The 19133-nt window shown below is 37.8% G+C and overlaps 2 protein-coding genes and 1 long non-coding RNA gene across 3 annotated transcripts in view; 2 read left to right on the forward strand and 1 right to left on the reverse strand.

Annotated features, from left to right (window-relative positions):
• Window positions 1-3116: 3116 nt before the first annotated feature.
• Window positions 3117-5730, reverse strand: LOC103138962 (chymotrypsin-like elastase family member 2A). Its single transcript, XM_007553381.1, has 8 exons — window positions 5622-5730; window positions 5385-5473; window positions 4910-5007; window positions 4648-4770; window positions 4426-4562; window positions 3838-3983; window positions 3290-3442; window positions 3117-3194 (listed from the first exon to the last, which is right to left on the reverse strand). Exons 1-8 carry the CDS (start codon window positions 5656-5658, stop codon window positions 3177-3179), a joined length of 801 nt encoding a protein of 266 aa, XP_007553443.1. The 5' UTR covers window positions 5659-5730; the 3' UTR covers window positions 3117-3176.
• A 1293-nt stretch (window positions 5731-7023) lies between these two features.
• Window positions 7024-9795, forward strand: LOC103138964 (chymotrypsin-like elastase family member 2A). The gene is made up of 8 exons (XM_007553386.2): window positions 7024-7134; window positions 7299-7387; window positions 7479-7576; window positions 8220-8342; window positions 8479-8615; window positions 8993-9138; window positions 9285-9437; window positions 9709-9795. Exons 1-8 carry the CDS (start codon window positions 7098-7100, stop codon window positions 9724-9726), a joined length of 801 nt encoding a protein of 266 aa, XP_007553448.1. The 5' UTR covers window positions 7024-7097; the 3' UTR covers window positions 9727-9795.
• Window positions 9796-12385: 2590 nt separating this feature from the next.
• The window catches only part of LOC103138965 (uncharacterized), a 42012-nt gene continuing 35264 nt past the window's right edge, over window positions 12386-19133 (forward strand). The window contains exon 1 of the long non-coding RNA XR_476351.2: window positions 12386-12872. This is a non-coding gene — a long non-coding RNA (uncharacterized LOC103138965). The remainder of the gene's footprint in view (window positions 12873-19133) is intronic.

Below are 19133 nucleotides of genomic sequence, written 5' to 3' on the forward strand. Positions count from 1 at the left end.
CACTTTAAAAAAAAAAAAAAAAAAAAGCACAAAAATAAAAGGCGGAATTTCAATTTCTTTTTGCCTAGCTAACATGGTAATGTGAGACCGTGCTGCTGCCGGGGGAATCAGAACACATGATACCTGCCAGGGCCAGCTGTGGGGTCTGACGCCCTCTCCTGCAACTACCCGGTTCAGAAGAGGGGGGAAGGTGGGGAATCCACATCCATACGCTGAATCGGAAACAACATGATGCTATTTCCTACTCATATAATCTGATATACTTAGTGATATACACTGCTCAAAAAATAAAGGGAACACTCAAATAACACATCCTAGATCTGAATGAATGAAATATTCTCATTGAATACTTTGTTCTGTACAAAGTTGAATGTGGTGACAACAAAATCACACAAAAATCATCAATGGAAATCAAATTTATTAACCAATGGAGGCCTGGATTTGGAGCCACACACAAAATTAAAGTGAAATGTTCCCTTTATTTTTTTGAGCAGTATATGTATATTTTTTTAATTTTCACCACAAAAAGCAAATGCCATCCGTTTTAATGTATGTATCTAGTAAATATTTCAGGAGTATTCCCAAATAGTCGATTTAATTAACAAATACAAGGCAGACAAAGCAAGAACAAGTTGACGTATTGAAACAGATTTAGTCTCTTACCACCCGCCACCACAACCGCAAGAACCAAGAGCCTTTTCATAGCTGATGACGCGTGTACAGTGTTACAGTTAAAAAATAGTGATATATTTGCGCCGTCATAGACCGACGACCCCTGCTGACTAGTTCTGCTCCTGGTGTGGGAAACGTGCAGAATGTCAAACAGATGTTGGAGACCAAGAACACGGCAGATGGTTGGTGATAAAATGTTCCCATCACTTGTGAAGATGAGGTGTGTTTCGACTACTGAACACTATTTTATTTTATTTTTTTCCATTTTAGTTTTTTCTCGACCTGTTGCTAAATTAAAGTTGTACTGCACTTTCATGCTGGATTGAGCCATTTGCTGTAGGATCAATTTAAACGTAATCTATTGCTTTTTATGTTAATGAAAAAATGTCATATTTTATTAAATTAAAAATGCATTCAGCAGCTTCTGTCCTCCTCTATCAACTGGCAATTGACTGTGAAAGAGACTGTAGTGAAAGGTGACATTGTTCAGACATATGTCACATGTTGAACCTTTTTCGTCAATTTACTTGCCATTTCAGCAGCTAGCAGAGTTGATCCAGTCCATGCAAGAGCTAATTTGAGTAAAGACTGTGGACTTCTTGTTGTACTCGCAAGTGAGCAGCCATCTGGTGATATAGGAGGTTTCATTAGAGGTGAGGGTGAAGCCAGCAGAAGGCAATGCCATTACTGCAGATGACACACGCTGGTTTTTAGCACCGTTTACCAAGTGATTTCAGTATGTCTGCATGCTTACTTACTTACCGAAGAGTTAAAGGGTCCCATTCCTCATGCATAACAATGCTAGCCCTCCCCATGAACGCAGAGCCAGACTCTATCTGGTTCAGGCTATGCTTTCCCAGAGCCACTCTCCACTCCATGTGTTCGCTACAAGTTGGTCCATCAGAAGCAACAGAAATCCAATTAAATCCCTTTTATCTAAGCATTATTAGTAGTGGCACAGTTAGTTTGTGGCCATGGCCCTCTCTAAGTTGTATTTTTTTTTTTCTTACATGATGCGGTGCGCAGCAGTCAGGATCCACTGTGCAGAGACCAAAGGAGCCCCCAGCCCCACAGGAATGTTCCCACACACCGTCAACCTTGCACTGCGAAGAAACCTGAAACAAGAACGGAAGTTTCATGGTTTGGAACTTCCGTACTTACTTGAAATTAAATAATAATAATAATAATAATAATAATAATAATAATAATAATAATAATGGTGTATCCTGCATGGAATTTTATGTTTTTCCATAATTCAGTTCACTTTTAACTGCTGCTGTTTTTAGTTAAATGAATGTGCGCATGAGGTTGTTTTTTTTTCTATACAAAGTATACATCTTAATTATTTTCTTTAAGTTTTCTGTTTTTAGTTAAAAATGTATGATTTAACATTTGCCTTTCTGCTTTGTTGGCACTATAAACTTGCCTCTGTTCTCTGACACGCTCAGTCGCAAATATTCCTTTAGCATTATTTCAAGTCATTTAGGTACATTCTGCTTTGCTGAGTGACATTTTGCGCTTTCATTTCACCTGTCAGAACCAGCTGTGGGGTCTGACATCCACTCCATTAACCATTCGGCTCACTGAAGGGGTTAAAGCCAAGACAGAAAGAAAACATTTAAACTGCACACGCAAAACACACAGCATTTAGTATGCGAGGAGATAAAGGTTGAATATATTGTGTGCTGCTTACTGCCGAGCAAGCACCACAGACCTCATTCTGACTGTATCTCCACAGTTTGGAGTTGAAATGTCAGACTTATTTTTTGCCCATTACGATCTTATGTAACCTAGGAAACGTGTTCTCCGTTTTTCCATTTGTGCACTTTGCAATTTGATGGAGTCTCAATAGGTGGGTGTCAAAAAAAGAGCCTGCACGCAGACAGATGTAAGCAAGTTAGCGATTTCTGAACGCGTCAGCAGTAAAAAATTTTTACTGTTCAGTAAAATTTTAATTTAAATAAATGATGCATTTTTTTTTTTTTTTTACATTTTAAACATGCAGTAAAAACACTTTTAAAAATTAAAACATCATCTTAACATCCACATCTTTCTCAAACCACAACTCGTGTCAACTGCCTGGTTCTCATTCAAGGACAGCAGAGATGGAAAGATGCCTCCATTCTTATCTCAGTGACTATGCTGCTTCTTTCAACTAGGTTTTCTTCACCATGTCTCCAACTGTCTCCCAGTTTGTGCAAATGATAGACTTTAAAATCTTATTTTTGGTCTATGAAGCACTAAAACGTCATGGTTTAAATGTGCTGTTGCTCAGAGCTGCATGTCGGCTAGATTCTTCACTCAGCATTCCTGCCATGAAAAAAAAAATGGGACGCAGCAATTCAGGGTCCTGTAACTTTAGATGTGTCCCTTGTCCCACACACAAACTGCGGACATCAAGTCCGGTTTTGCTATGAGCAATAAAATCAGCATGACACAACACATGCAGTGTGTAAAAAGGTTTTATTGTTTTTAGATAGCCTTGGTCCCAGAATGGTGCTCCATCAGTTGGCCACTATTTTCTGTGAAAGAAATCATGAGGATATGTCAGGTTTTCTATGGCATCAATAATTTGAACTTCACATCCAGCCATTTAGTAGCAGTTTCAGAAGCTTACAGCGTTGATCCAGTCCAGGAAGGAGCTGACTTGAGTAAAGACGGTGGGCTTCTTGTTGTAGTTGCAGCTGATCCCAGAGCCAAAGCTGACAATACCGTGAACCTCCCAGGATCCGTCAGAGCCCTGACAGTTCAGAGGACCGCCAGAGTCTCCCTAACAGTGCCACACAAACAAACAAACAAACAAACAAACAAAAAAAAAATCAGCTATCAAAATCCTACAGAATAAAATGTAATATGTAGCATACAGATCTGCAAGATGTGTTTAAATTTTTTGACAGGAAGGGATAAATCACTTTTGAGGAGATCTCTCCATGCCTTGAAAGTAAACATCCCGTTTACATTCAAGATAAACAAAAGATGGTACATTTTGATAATGATAATGATCATTTATTTCAGACAGACATTTCACCAACAAAACATAATAATAATAAAGACTTTCATATTTCCACATATGCACAGAGCCATCCATTGATACACAAAGGAAGACTCGATCCTTACAGATGGAGGAAAAAAAAACAACCGAAAGTTGTTGTGCTTAGGACTCACATTGCATCCAGAAACGACTCCGTCTCCACCAGCGCAGACCATGGTCTGTGTCACCTGAGAGCCCCACCAGTCGGACTGACTGCAGGTGGCGTAGTCCACAACGGGCAGCAGAGCCTGCTGCAGGATGTCAGCGATGGGACCACCAGCTGTGCACGTGAGAGACACATGTCTGTCAGCCAAAGGCTTTTGGAAAACCACCTTATTACCACAGCCACTGATGTGTTATATTTTAAGTTTCTAAATAACACATACATGTTAATCCAATCAAAATGACAAATTTTCCAATCAGCCAGCAAAGCTTCATTAGCAGATTCCAGTCAATAAGCACCAACGTAAGATACAAAATGTATTAAAATGGAGACCGAATATTTAGTTTTGAAAATGTATGTTTTTACAAAACATCTAAAAACACTAAAAGTGCAAAATAAAGAAATCAATTTATAAATTTATAAATCACAACATGCATCTCCTGCATGGTAGAGTTTACATAGAATGACCACAGGTGGGCAGTATAGGCACGTCACATACAGCTGGATATAACTTTATATTTCGTGGGTGTTTCCACCTGACCCATAACAGACAACTCACTGTATAGACGGCCCCACCCGGTCACAAAGCAGGGTGCATTATGGGGGAGGATGAAGCCGTCAGCGGGAAGACAAGCAGGATGGACGGTGTCAGAGAATTCAAGGGGGGCCTCCAGCTTGATCAGGGCGATGTCATTACTGTGGAAGACAGAGGGACATCAAACTTTATCAGAGCTCGAACTGCTGCATTCTTCACAAATATGGTTTAGACCGGGATAGCTACCGGATGAAGAAAGAGTTCCAGTTCTCATGCACAATGATGGTGGCAGTGCCCAGGAACAGAGAGCCGTTCTCATTCTCCAGCAGGTTGTGCTTTCCCAAACCCACTCTGTACTGCCGGCCTGAGCTAAGAAAAGGGAAAAAAACAGAAGCAGTTGACATATGAAGCTCACACATTAAGCATTTTTGGAAGCAAGATGCTAAAACAAATGTTTTTATATGGAACTCTTGGGCCTTTGTAATACTGTTTGGCGACAGTCTCCTACCTGATGCAGTGAGCAGCAGTCAGGACCCACTGGTTAGAGATCAGAGTGCCGCCGCAAGTGTGTCTCCACTCACCGTTACTGTTGTACTGCAGGGAAATCTGGAAGAATATGTGAGAATACCAAGGCTTATTTTTAAGATTAATTATCACGGTTGGTATCATTGTTTCAATTTCATTTACTGAACAAACTCTAATTCCTACTTTACTGGTTGTAAAGTAGTAAATGCAAAGTGTGGCCAGACTTCCTTTTCATTGGCTGACCTTTTTAAATATTTGAAAACTTTTCCATTCAGACTTTTTACTTCAGTTTTTTTTTTTTTTTTACTTTTTCACAATGTCACACAAAAGGGGAATTGTGTACTTTCATATTTTTTCCCCTCAGCCTCCAAATATTTACTTGCACTATCTCAGTACTTTTAATTGCTTTTATTTTAAAAGTTGCTTTGTAGATTTCAAACACTTTGTATTCTTCCTACCTGCCATGGCCAGCTGTGAGGCCTGACGTCCTCTCCGTTAACCACTCTGCTCACTATGGGCTGGAAGGTGGGATTACCGCACCCGTAGGCTGAAATAAAGGAACCATGTTAAAAGCTCGTAATTTAATCAGCTAGGTTTAAACTTACACATTTTAGGTAAACATGTTCATCAAATGAACAGAGGGGAATAGAAACATGATTTTTGTCCGTTGTTCTTGGCGGCAAAATGCGACTTACCGCCGGCAACGAGCAAAGCAAGCACCACAAACTTCATCGTGTCAGTGTCTTCACAGTTCAAAGCTAGCTTCCGACATATTTATAACTCTCACCACCTTTCTTATGCAATCTGCTAAGTCTGGTTCTAATTCCTGGAAAATTGCCCCATGAGAAATTTTAACAGAGAGGGCAGAGCCGCAGGTGGACAAGCCGCCTACAGGTGATTATGCGGACTAGCAGATGTGAAACACGACTGGAAGGTCAAAGTGTTCTGCAGCCAAAGTTTCTTTTTTTTTTTGTTTGTTTGTTGAACATGTCACACACACACACACACACAATGTTTGTTTTGCTATCTTTGTGGGGACTTTCCATTGACTTCCATTCATTTCTACAGCCTAAACCTTACCTTTACCCTTTTCCTAACCCTAACCATCACATACCTAACCCTAACCCTAACCAAAACTCAATTCATACCTTAGCCCTAACTCTGACCCCTGACCCAAAAACAGGGTTTCCCCTCGTGGGGACCAGGCTCAGGTCCCCACGAGGAGCGATTGGTCCCCACAACGTAGTATATGTCAGGAAAATCGTCCCCACAAGGTATTACAAACAAACGCACACACACACACACACACACACACACACACACCTATTTCTATTAGGAGATGCCAGAAAAACTGGATTGACATATGCATAAACCAGTAACCATTTTTTGAATTTCGCTGATTACCGACTTACCTTACATAAACCTCAAAATGTGTCGGGTATAATTTCTGTTATTCGTTTTCAACTACAGAGGTTGCATTGATTTTATTTTTATAACTAAACATCTGTATTCAGATAGTTTTAGTAGAACTCCTCCTTCATCTGTTAAATAAAGCCACTTGATGATCTGTGACAATACTTCAATATTGAGGTTCAGTGTTCTTGCAGAGACAAAAATAACAAATTTCACTATAAATGTTCAGGACTGGTAGAGTCATAAACCAGCCAACAAGCTGATATAATTGCAGCAAAAGCGGATTCTCCTGAGCAGTAGCATTGACATAAGGAGAGTGTACACAAATGCGTGCTCAAAATTTTCAGATGTTTACTTGTAAAAATATTGAAATCCATTTATTTGTTTTCCATTTCGTAATTTTATACAATTTTGTATTAGGCAACAACATAAAATTCAAATAAAATATGTTAGTGATTGTAATATGTACATTTAAAATGATGAGTAAAACTCTCTAAATTTTAACAGATATTTTCAGGTAAAATATATTTCCTCAGCCGCTAAAAAGAAGCGGACAACATCAGGAGGCATCTGTGTTTTTCTCACATGACAGATACGGCCCATTTATCTCCCACTCTTATCTCCAAGGCTAAATTTGTTTTTCCATCCCACCTTTCCTGGCCGGGGCCAGGAAAATTATTCACAATTTGTCTGATATGGCCACAGTGATATCGTATATAAAGAGCTGCGAGTCGTCATAAAACTCACAGACAGTTACAATGAAGTTTGTGATCTTGGCTTTGTTCGTTGCCGGTGGTAAGCTACAGGTTCTTCACTGACTTTAAAAAAGAAAAAAAAATAAATGTCATCCTTGTGTTTCATCCTAAGCACAAAGCTGAAATAGTAACTTTGTATTGATTAACATTTGATTAACATAGGAAATTGTAAGAATAACAATGTTTTGTACTGTTTTCTTTTAGCCTACGGCTGTGGCCTGCCCACCTACCCCCCCATCCTTACCAGGGTGGTCGGCGGAGTCGACGTCCGTCAGAACAGCTGGCCCTGGCAGGTATGTTCCCCTCTTACTGGATTCCAAATTCGAGTGTTTTCATCAAATCATGACGCGTGTGTGTCTGTGCTTGTTCTTATGCTCTCCTCAGGCGTCTCTGCAGTACCTGAGTGGTAGCTCTTACTACCACACTTGTGGTGGCACTCTGATCTCCAGCCAGTGGGTCCTCACTGCTGCTCACTGCATCGGGTAAAAAATAAAAAATAAATAAGACATAATTACAATTATGAGTTTTGAATTTACAATTAATTGAATTAGAATAAAAAAATAATATTTCAATGAAATTCAGTCTGATGACAATAGAAATAGTATTAAGTTGGATTACAAATGTAACAGAATAGAAAAAAAAAATCCACTTTGTATTACTGTGTTAATTTGTGAACACTCAATAGGCTTCTTTAAAATCCTTAAACATAGAAGCGTGCCAGTTTTACTCAAAAAAAAACCCTGTAAATATATATTTTTAAAAATAATAATACCAAATTTTAATTATATTTTTGTGGTTAGTAAGCTTTGAAATCCCAGTAACCAAACCATGACACACATGAGCAGGGGTTCATACCAGAAACCCACCAGTTACAGGACAAACTCCTAACTCCGCATCCCACTCCTGCCCCCGAAAAAACCATCAGCTTTCTCTCCAAAAAAGAAAAATAAATTGTGATATTTTTGCACTTCATGCCAGTCTTCAATTCAGGTTATTTAAATGCCCTAGTTTCTTTCTAATATAACGGTCTTCTATTATTGGTAACTTTAGTGATGTTGTACATTTATTTGTATTTCATTGGATTTTTTTCTGTTTTTTTTTTTTTTCCTTTCTTCGATTAAACAGAAGCCGCACCTACAGAGTTTACCTGGGAAAACATGACCTGACCGCCTCCAACGAGGGTGGTTCCATTGCCATCAGCCCTCAGAAGATCATCGTCCACCCCAACTGGGACTCTTACAATATCCGGTGGGGAACGGATTTCTCGGAGAGAACCCGCGGCATGCTGGGTGTTATGATGATGTACCCACATTGGGTCATTTTTCCCACGCTGCTCTGTTTCTGATTTTTTTTTTTGTATCTTTACCTACTTCTCATGGTCCAGCAACGACATTGCCCTGATCAAGCTGGCATCTCCTGTCCAAATCTCAGCTTCCATCACCCCTGCCTGTCTCCCCAACGCTGGTGATATTCTGCCCCACCAGGCTCCCTGCTACGTCACTGGCTGGGGACGTCTCTGGAGTAAGTCCTGCAGCCACAAGAGAAAGACAAACAGTCCGCCTCAGCCTTGTGCTAAGGTGGATTGACGTTATATTTAAGAAGAAACCCGTAATTCATGTCTTTTTGTATTTATTTTTTATTTTTTTGAAGACTGGTTTTACAGACAATAATCTTGAACCCAAACGTGACTTACCACGGACCTGATTAAGGCTTGAGTGAATAAAGCTTTTCAGTCAATTAGTCATTTCAGTTAATCTGTAAAATGCACAGCTAAAACACTTCTCTTGAAATGATGATACATGATCACAACTCAAAAAATAAGCTAAGACATTATTAATGAAGATGTTCTTCTGAACTCCAGTTGTTAATTTAGGCGTCTTATTTGTTTTTGAATAAAGCTGGAGGCCCCATCGCTGACATCCTGCAGCAGGCCCTCCTCCCCGTGGTCGATTACGCCACCTGCAGCAGAAGCGACTGGTGGGGCTCCCTGGTCACCACTAGCATGATTTGTGCTGGAGGCGATGGTGAGGTGGCTAGCTGCAACGTAAGTCAGACTACCTATATTTGATAAACTTTCATTTGACTAATAAACTACCCTTGGGGGCAGAGCAAAACAACAATCCTTACACTAACGTTTGTGTAAGTGTAAGACGTACTGTCCAGAGTTACATTGTCCCTTCTGTCCTCCAGGGAGACTCCGGCGGTCCCCTGAACTGCAGGAACCCTGATGGCTCTTGGGATGTCCATGGAGTGGTGAGCTTCGGCTCAAGTGCGGGCTGCAACTACCCCAAGAAGCCATCTGTCTTCACCAGAGTCAGCGACTACATCAGCTGGATCAACAATGTAAGTAGAAACATTTATATAGTAGAAACATTTGGTAAAAATGGGGGATTTTTTTTAATTTTTATTTTTGTATTTTTTTGCTTTTCAAATTTAACCAGCTAACTGTGTGTCTCTAGTTAGAATGTTTGAAATTGTTACAAAATAATAAAAGGTTGAAAAAAAAAAACACTGTAATTTAACTATATTAAAAGATCTTATGGAAGGACAGACATCTGACACAATGTTATGTTATTGCACAGAATAAAATAATATTTTCCTTTTGTTTTTTCAGGTCATGACCTCCAACTAAAGTGACTGGTTCCGTGTTGCACATGGTCGATTTTGTTGCTTTCCAAATAAATAAAGACTGAAAGAACACTTTATCTCTGTCTTTCATTCCGACATCAGACACATTGATTCAGTAAACTCTGCTCTATTGCAAATGTGTATTTACTTTGTATTTTCTGCAGAGACAGAAAATTTGGGCTGCTGTTTCCCAGTTGTGTTAAATAGTCCCTCTGTGAAAGCCTTTAGAAATAGATATCTGAAATCAATTTTAACAGCACTGAAAAGTTCAAGGAATGTAAATGAATAACAAACAAAAAAAAAAACTGAAGAAAAATATTTTTTACGTTTTGTAAAGTGGAATTTTAATCTGACCAATCTCAGTGACAGAACTGATGATACACTTCATTTAAATTTGTCTTGTTCTTAGCACCGACGCAAACAAAGTCTTCAAAATTTCAAATCGGATTAAAGTCGAGAACCATTTCAAAAGCTAAAGCTGCTTTATTCTTTTTCCAAAACCAATTTTGATTTGTGTTTTGAATCAAGTCCAAGTTTCAACCATCTGGCTGTTGATATAATTTGAAGTTATCAAATTTGGAGTAGTTCTTTTTTGTTGTTGTTGTTTTGCTCTACCCACTTTGTACAGAGCATCTCTGTCACTGGCAAAAACGGCCCCCATATTTCCACCAGCAGGCTTGATGGTTTCTCTGTTGACAGGTTTGAAAGAAAGAACCGACTTTACATGTGGTAATGGCGGTTTTCCAGCATGTTGAAGTTTATGATGGGCCTGAGCCTTCCTGTTGGTTCCTGAGTTGTTCCTGGACACTCTTAACCTTTTCATCATAGGTCAGATGAGCAAAATTTTAACAGGGTTTAGGCACATTATTCCAACTACACAAAGGTCCCACATATACCATAAACCCAAATTGTACAACTTGTCCTAAGTTGTTGTTGTTGTTGTTTTTTTAAATGCTCAGCTTTAATCATAATCTTTTTTTGTTTTCAGTTAGTGTGTTAGGCTAAAATGGGTTTCAGTTTCAATAAAAATTGAATCAAGGAATCTTTGGACATTGAAAACAATCCAGCAGCAGAAATAGTTAAGGATTTAACTACCAATATTCATGATAGCAGTTGATAATAGCGTACGTCCGTAGAAACAATCTATACACATATTTCAATGTATGCTAATTCTGCTAATCCATCACAGACCAGTCTCTCCTGGGATCAGACACATAATTAACAGAGATCATTATTATCCCCTCTGTCTGATGTTTTATTCTGGGCAGCAAGTTATTTAGTCAAAACCCCAATTACTGTCTTGTCTTCCAGCGAGAGAGATCTCATTTATAATGCTGATGTTACACAGTAATTATGAAAAGAGAAGCACATGCCCCAGTTTGGCTCCAAGCGTTCATTTGCATGTTAATTACTATTAACAACACAGGAAAACACATTAATAAAGCAAACATATTTCACAATTCTTCCAATGCCACTGAGTTGATGTTATTATCTTAGACTTAGCAACGTTCAAATGAGCTATTTACATGTTTACATTGGTATCGTCTACTAGGGAGGCCATGTTTTTATTTGCTTTAGTGGCTTATTGTGTTTTCTACTTTTGGGAGGTGGCTGGTAAAAACAGTAATAAGAAAATAATAAGTTAGGCCACATAAAGCTGATTCATTATTTTCTGTTGTTAGATTTGACAGTTAAAGAGCTTAAGGGACCGCTAATGAATAAATAGCATTCAGATAAAAACGTCCTGGAAAATGGGAGAGACCAATTTCTGATGTTTTTTTTTTTTGCTGAAACTGAGTAAATATTTAATGAGTGATATTTTAAGCTTCTTTTACTGGAGTTACAGCTTGAGGGCTTTTGGAATTCATCTCTAACAATTTTGCACATCGAGGGACTGAACATTTTGCTCATGTTTTGCAAAGTAGGTCAAACTCAGTCAGAATCGTTCCACGAGGAGCGAATGCTGCGAGTCAAAAACTCGATGCAATCTGCTGGGCTTCCTTAGACGGAATACTCTTCAACTGAAATTATTATTACTATTATTATTATTTTTTTTTTTGTAAAGTGCCTCAAGACGAAAACTGAATAGAAATGATTGAAGAGTGTCAGTGAACAGCAATTTTAACTACTTGCCAAACATTTTCGATTGGATTTAGGTCATTCTAACACAAATATGATTACAACTCAGAAATCCCATTGTAGCTCCAGCCCTACACATAGCTTCATACATCTTCACTAGGTCTGACCAGAAAACATTCCCATAGCATCACTCTTCCTCCACTGTGTTTTATGGTGGAGATGATGTTTTTATGCCATTTTGCATGTGTTCCAAAAAGTTCAGTATTGGTTTCATCAAAACCAAAACTGGTGTTGATGAAACCTTTTTCACATGCATCGTCCACGTATCTGGTGGAAAAATGTCAACCTTGCTACCTTTTACTTTCTGAGCAGGCATATCAATGGTGGTTTCCATTGTACTACTCCAAGATCAGATTCTCTAAGAACAAGTTTAATTTGAAATGAATTTGCAACTGATTCATGGTCAGATAGGTTGTAACTGTGGGAAAATTTATCGCCGTCGTGTTGGCAGAAAATATACTGCGGTAACCGAAATCCAGCGAGAAGAGCTAGGAAAAGAGACAGAAGCAAATAATAATAATAAAAAAGTTCCCCCAATATATTACCGATGTTAGCTTGGAAGCATCGCCCTCTACCAGCTTTGCTCAGCCTGAATTAATTGTAGCTAACTTTAGCGAAGAAAAAAAACCAAAAACAACAAAAAAAAACAGCAAAAATGCTAGAAATGGCGAGCACACAGAAGCCACGTCAAGCTCATTGGCAGCAGCAAGTGCCATTCAAAAACCCGGGCCACTGTCAAGATTTCAAAAAGCATTCGGGAGGGAATACTACTCAATTATTTCAGCTTTTCGAAAACTGAAAAACCGTGACGGAGAGATTACTTTCTTCGCAAGTGAAACGAAGAAAAAAAAAGAAAAGAAAAAAAAGAACTCAGGACAACTGTTATGTGTAAAGAGGCTTTCCGCAGTATCCTTGACGGCCATCGAGTCCTAACTAGTGAGGAAGGTGAAGTTTTAGGACTTTTTGCAAACTTTGCAAGGATAAAGACAAGAAAGAGAGAAACTTCTTAAGGTAAGAGCCACAACGCCTCCTGTGAATTGAGTGGGCTTATATAAACTGTTGCTGTAGGACTAGCTAACGAATTTGTTTAGCTTGAAATGTCTTCTGGTATAACATGTAGTTAAATCATGGTGCTGAGTTGGTATAAGTGCAGTAGGCTAAATTGGCGTTTTCACTACTGGTGTGCTTTCTGCTCGGTTGACTTTTAGTGAATACTTAATTATTCTTTATTTCATTGTTGTGTGATTTATGAGTAAGATAGCAGCAACGGGTTTCTCATACTGGAAAGGCGTACAGACAATGGAATGGTTTTAGCTTTTGACGAAGGAGTGTGCGATTTAACAAGCTTGATTGGAAGTTCAAATAATTAAGTTGGGCCTTAGCATTGTGTGAATCTGCCTGGAAAATGCTCTATAGTGTCCCGGAGTTTGCTATTGCCCCCTGTGCACAGTGTGGGTGTTAGGATTGTGAGTGAGGCCTCAGTGCCTAGGGTTAACATAAATCACCAGACACTGGTGATTTATGGCGTTACATTTACATTTATGGCGTTACATGTTGCTGAAGTGGCTCGTTTCCAGACACCAAAAACATTAACCTTGGACTGTTGGAACTACAAACACAGGCAAAAAGTTAAATTTGCCTAATAGTTCCCCTTTACTCAATCTTTATTCCAAAAATAATAGTAGTAGTAATAATTATTATTATTACGTTCTGTATAACCAATTAGCTCTAAACAGAGCAGTGGATCTGCATCAATTCATTTTTTAGCAATGTTGTTTTTTGCCCACAAGATGGCGACATAGTATTGTTTTGTAGCGGATAAGGTTTTCTGGCAGCTTCGAGATGATCGTTTTGGAGTTCTTTATAAATTACAATGAAAGCTTGGACAAAGCAGCTTGAGTCAACCAAAAATATACATACCATAATCAATGTCCAAGGTACAATTATTATTATTATTATTATTATTTTCTTAATCTTTTAAGAAGAACACCATGTTATGGTTGATATTTTGTTACTCACTTGCATCCAGATTTCTCCTTTAATGTGTAATTTGCTTGAATCAACCAAAGTGATGTTAGTTCATGGCTTTCCCTAGTCAGAGGCAGAGCAGTGGCATTGATGGTGTCAATGTGTGCGTGAAAAAGGGATTTGTCAGATGAGCTCAAGCTCGTTTCATGGACCGGATTCTGTTTGACATGAAACAGTCCGCGTTGCAGCTAAGGCTGTCTGATTGTTGCACGCCAGCATGTGTGAGGTTTCCAGTGCATGCACTGAACCCAGCAAGCAGTAAAGTTAAACAAATGTAACCTTTCAGTCTGCTTTATGATACGATGAGATGTTTTTGGCACTCTGTAAAATTTCTGGATTGCGCTCTCCCGAGTTCACTTCAAACATCTAACATCTGTTACCATCTCCAGGTCCTGGTAAAGACTGTTACACACTTTGTTGGCCTCAGAGTGCGGGTGAAAAAACAAACTAAGGAACTTAATTTAATGCACTTTCAAAAACTCACAAGATGGTAATTAAAAAAAAAAAAAGTAGTTGCAATATTATCATGCATGAGTGATGGGCGTTTTTTCTTAAAAAAAAAAATATCTTAAACATATTATGGTCTTGCACATTTTCAGAATGATTTTAGTTTCAGTTTTGCTTCACTGAAATAGTAAATGCCAGTTTCCAGGGAAACACATATTATTATTTTGACTCTTATTTATAGCTACCTGGTTGGTCCTCTTCCTCATTAAAGACCAAACCATATGGCATCTTTTGCTCCCTTTAGAAACAGTTATCCAATAAAGATTTGTCTCGGCACAAGACACATTTTCAATACATAACAGACCGTTACAGATGCCTCAGAACACTGAGAGGACAACTGTTAACAATGACTTATTTATAGTACAGTAAAGTTTTAAGAGGCTTTTGAGAATTTTACTCTACGCTGTACTACTTGACAAAAGTTTCAAAGTGTATTTTCTTCCTGGGTGTACCTCTGTCAGAGAGTCAAGACATTTAGTGGTTGGATGTAGAGTAGATGATGTGACTCACCACCTTAGGTGATATTGGTTAGGAGATGGCCCATGTGGAATTAAAAAAAAAACAACGTACTTTTTTGTTGTGTTTTGTTTGCCTGCTTAATGAGAATTGGGTGCCCTGAAGTTTGATGGAACAAGTAAGATATGTCTGTGCATTGTGGTACATGACGCTGAAATTAGTGTCTGATTTTAGGAATTCTGGATTGGTCAAAGCTGAATTAGATTTAAAAAAATTTTTTTATCTAGTTTAATCTGAGTTTTTGTGATTGAGACATTTAGATTGAGAAAAGAAAAAAAAAACTGAGGGTGCAGAACTACCACTGGTTTCTGTATTAGATTATCAAGTTTTCCATTAATTTATTACTCTCCTTCAGATTCTGTAGAAAGAACTTTACAAATTCCTCTCAGTTATCATTGTCCAGCTTTGTTTTTTTATATAACCTCTTATGCATTTATAGTCATTTATACACACTCATGTTCCTTTAAAGGCTATATTTCATCAATTTATGTCAAATGAAGATTGTAAACACTTGTTGAAACCATTTGTGTAGAGCACATTTTTCAACCTTAATATTGACCCAGAATTCCCATTGACTCAGCTTTAATAAATTGCATTATTGCAGATCCAGGAATGGGACTATAAAGGTTTATTCCAAATGAAATTAAGTTGATAACATTACACATTTAAAGATCTTGAATTCATGACAAGCATAACAGAAAATAAATTTAAGAACAACTTTATTTAGTTTTTTTTTGTTGTTGTTGCTTTTAGCGTCATAAAACGTAATTCTTCAAGCTTCAATGTGATCACCTTTATTTTGAAAGCACATTAAAAAAAAAACAAGACAATTTAGGAAAGAACTCGATCTGTTGTTGTAAATCTACATTGACATAAAATAACTACAGAATAAATCAACATGTAAAATAATGAAAAAGGATTAGCATAGCCATAATTTAAACTTACAAATGAATTTGGACAGTTATATATTCACTATATTAAGAAGTAACAAAGGTTTTTAATGCATTGAACTAGTGTATGGCGTCACTTTGGTTTTGGAGAGCTGTGTTAAAGTGCGATGTGGGACGACTGCAGGTATTTCATGCCAGGAATCCTCTAACTCGACCGTACACTTTTCACTCTGCTTTCCTTATTGTGCTAACTACCGCTCTCGGATATGAGATCACAATCACATGTTCCTGTTTGAAGATCACTGCAAATTGAATGAGGTGCAGGTGTGATGTCATGTTGGTAACATTTAATACCTTCACTTGTCACTCTCTGACTTTTGTTCAGCGTTTTTATGACACTGGAGGAGTTAAAATGACATTACAATGTTCAGATGTTAAGGTTCTTATCTACATAAACTCGCTAGCTAAAAATGTTAAGTGTCCATTAGGGATGAAATGGTCACTGTTTTTAATGGGTACTATGGTAAGTTTTCCACCTATAATACAGTTTTGAAACAAAATTACCATTAAACCTGTAGTTCAGGACCATTTTATTAGAAGTTCTGGGTTTTTAAACATCTGTCAAATGCAGAGTCTCTTTATGGCAGGAACACAAGAAGGGATGAGTGAAAGTTAGGAGGGGTTTTAAATTTCACAGTATTTAAGGCTTAAGAACTTGGACAAAAAAAATGTGTGACATTGTGTGAGCCAGATATTTTCCTGTCACACTGCACAATTGAAGATGCCAGGCTACACTATTATGCCGCAGCGCAATCACATCGGACAGAAATATCAATCAATGTACTATGAGTTACAGCTTTTAAAGTGCTTTTTATTAGTGTCGAAAGCTGGAAAGACGGAACGAAGGCGGAGAAAGACGGAGCAGAAGCACTCATGTTAGGACAAAAGAGGACAAGAATCAGACGGCGGTGACAGCAGCAGTCAGACCAGATTAGTTTTGCAGAAAATATCAAATAGTGCTTGATATTTTTCACAGATCGTCTTTGTAGTTGGAGCGCTAAATGGGCGGTCAGTGCTTCTGGCTCACTGGATGATCACGGTCCAGCAGCTCAAGCTCATAACCAGAGGTTTTCTTTCACGATAAAAAAAAGATTTTGACTAAGATTGCACAGTTTGACCCTGGCTTAGGGAAACCTCCAGCGGGATATAAGTGGTCTTCGAAATAGACTTATCTGTCTGTAAAGTGCCTGCATGTGTTGAATAGAAACCAGAGGGCATACATGTTGGTGACCAGCCAGTCAGTGAGTGAGAGACAAAACAGTCCTTCTAGCTCAGGGGTCCCCAAACTTTTTCCTGTGAGGGCCACATAACTTTTCCCTTCTTTGGCGGGGGGCCGGAATCAGTTTGTAACAGAAAAAGTGTGCCTAAATGTAAAAATGTATTGTTTTCCAGAAAGCACAATCAAATACCCCTTTCTGGGTTCTTCACAGAACAAAAGTCAGGAAATAAATAATAACACTATTAATGAAATAAATAATAACAAAATAACCCTCTCTGGGTTCTTCACAGAAACAATCCAGGAAGGATTATAGTCCGTATTTTCCAAACTACGAGCTGCCTCAGACTATAAGCCACAACCCCAAAGTTAAAAACAAAAAAAACAAAAAAAAAAAACAGTAAATATACACATATAAGCCTCAGATATCTCTGCCACTCCAGGTTTTCCACAGCGATGCAGCAGCAGCAGACGGGGCGCGGACACCCAAAATTTGAGTCATAACAGGTCAATTGAATATCACATTTATTATGGTTGAAAAAGAAAAAGTTGCCAAGTTTAGATTCAACTGAACTGATTACGGTAGTTTCCGAACGGTAACTGTAACAGTAAAAGTGCTGATCCTTCGTGTCTGCTACTAGCATGTGCTAAATTTAAATAGGCGCTTTCTTCTTCTTCTTCTTCTTCTTTAGATTTCAACAGCAGCTTGCATCCATTATTGTTGCACTACTTCCATCTACTGGATCCTAATATCTATACCTCAAATTCTCACAATAATCCCATTATTATTTAAAAAAACCCGAAAAATCTTCTTTTTCCCCTCAATGCTATTTAACTGATCAACAACATTCTCAAATTTCAATTCCCTATTAAAACCTAATTCTGTTTTAACGGGCGCTTTCTTCTATTTCCAATTTTGACTTCCATTGATTCACTTCCTGCTAAAGAGCCCCCTTGTGGTTGAAGAAAAATCCACATATAACCGGCTTATTGTCCGGAAAATACGGTATATGAAAAAAAAAATCTGAATGCTTTCTGGTATTGTTCAGGGGGCCGGACCAAATGTGGAGGCGGGCCGGATCCGGCCCGCAGGCCGTAGTTTGGGGACCACTGTTCTAGATGCATTAAACAACAAAAGCAATACTTGACAAAGTTTAATAGGTGTTTATTTGGGTAAATCCGGTGTTTGGAACATATTATGTGAATGTATCTACATGTAGTGTTGAATAATTACCTTCAACTGTACCTATATACATCAGCCTCATAAGCTATCAGAAATGCATCCAATGGGTAAATTCTTTACCTCTTGACTCTACACACAAACATATTTAATACAATCAAAGGAGGCCTCTGTTTTCATGGACAACTGGGATTGTAGTCAGAAAAATTTACATAAAAAGAAAGCACTTTAAAGATTATAGAGGAAATCATTAATTAAGTTAAGGAACTAATAAAAACCAGTGACCATGAATAAAGTCCATTACGGATAAAATAATGTCTACCAGCTACCGGTTAGCTGAAATTAAAAAACAAAAAAAAATCAAAACATAAACTTAATCTGTGGACTGGTAACTTCAGGTGAAAAAAAAACATTTTTTTGATGAACCGAAGGAGACTTAGCAATAATAAAGACAGACTTTAATTCAGTAACTCAAATAAAATTTGCAGCTTATCAGACAGTATGGAGCAACCAGTTATAACGTTATAACGACAGGATTGCAACTAGTCTCATAGAATAGATTTGCATTATTTTATCATTTTAGTGAAATATATTTATATTTTTAAACGTTAATGCAAAGAATGTGTCCTTTCTTTACTTGTTTACTTTCATAATATCTCATAATACTAAAGTAAATTGTGCATTTAGTTTATGACATTTTTAAAAAATAAATCTAAAATATCTAATTGGCTCTTAATATTGTTTATTTTAATTAGTTCTTTCAGATTGTATGGAAACAGCAGGTATCTGAGAGGCTGGATTGTTAATTTGAAACTATATATATATATATATATATATATATATATATATATATATATATATAGTGGTGTAGAAAC

Source organism: Poecilia formosa, unplaced genomic scaffold (assembly GCF_000485575.1).
Source record: "Poecilia formosa unplaced genomic scaffold, Poecilia_formosa-5.1.2 Scaffold56, whole genome shotgun sequence".
Lineage (NCBI taxonomy): Eukaryota > Metazoa > Chordata > Actinopteri > Cyprinodontiformes > Poeciliidae > Poecilia > Poecilia formosa.

What these genes read in the sequence shown, in the direction of transcription:
- LOC103138962 (XM_007553381.1), bottom strand. Translation starts at nt 5,658, where the DNA reads ATGAAGTTTGTGGTGCTTGCTTTGCTCGTTGCCGGCG. An exon ending in TGCTTTGCTCGTTGCCGGCG is followed by an intron (nt 5,474 to 5,621) that starts GTAAGTCGCATT and finishes CCTTTATTTCAG; the next exon opens with CCTACGGGTGCGGTAATCCC. An exon ending in GAGTCGTTTCTGGATGCAAT is followed by an intron (nt 3,443 to 3,837) that starts GTGAGTCCTAAG and finishes TGGCACTGTTAG; the next exon opens with GGAGACTCTGGCGGTCCTCT.
- LOC103138964 (XM_007553386.2), top strand. Translation starts at nt 7,098, where the DNA reads ATGAAGTTTGTGATCTTGGCTTTGTTCGTTGCCGGTG. An exon ending in ACTGCTGCTCACTGCATCGG is followed by an intron (nt 7,577 to 8,219) that starts GTAAAAAATAAA and finishes TCGATTAAACAG; the next exon opens with AAGCCGCACCTACAGAGTTT. An exon ending in GTGAGGTGGCTAGCTGCAAC is followed by an intron (nt 9,139 to 9,284) that starts GTAAGTCAGACT and finishes TCTGTCCTCCAG; the next exon opens with GGAGACTCCGGCGGTCCCCT.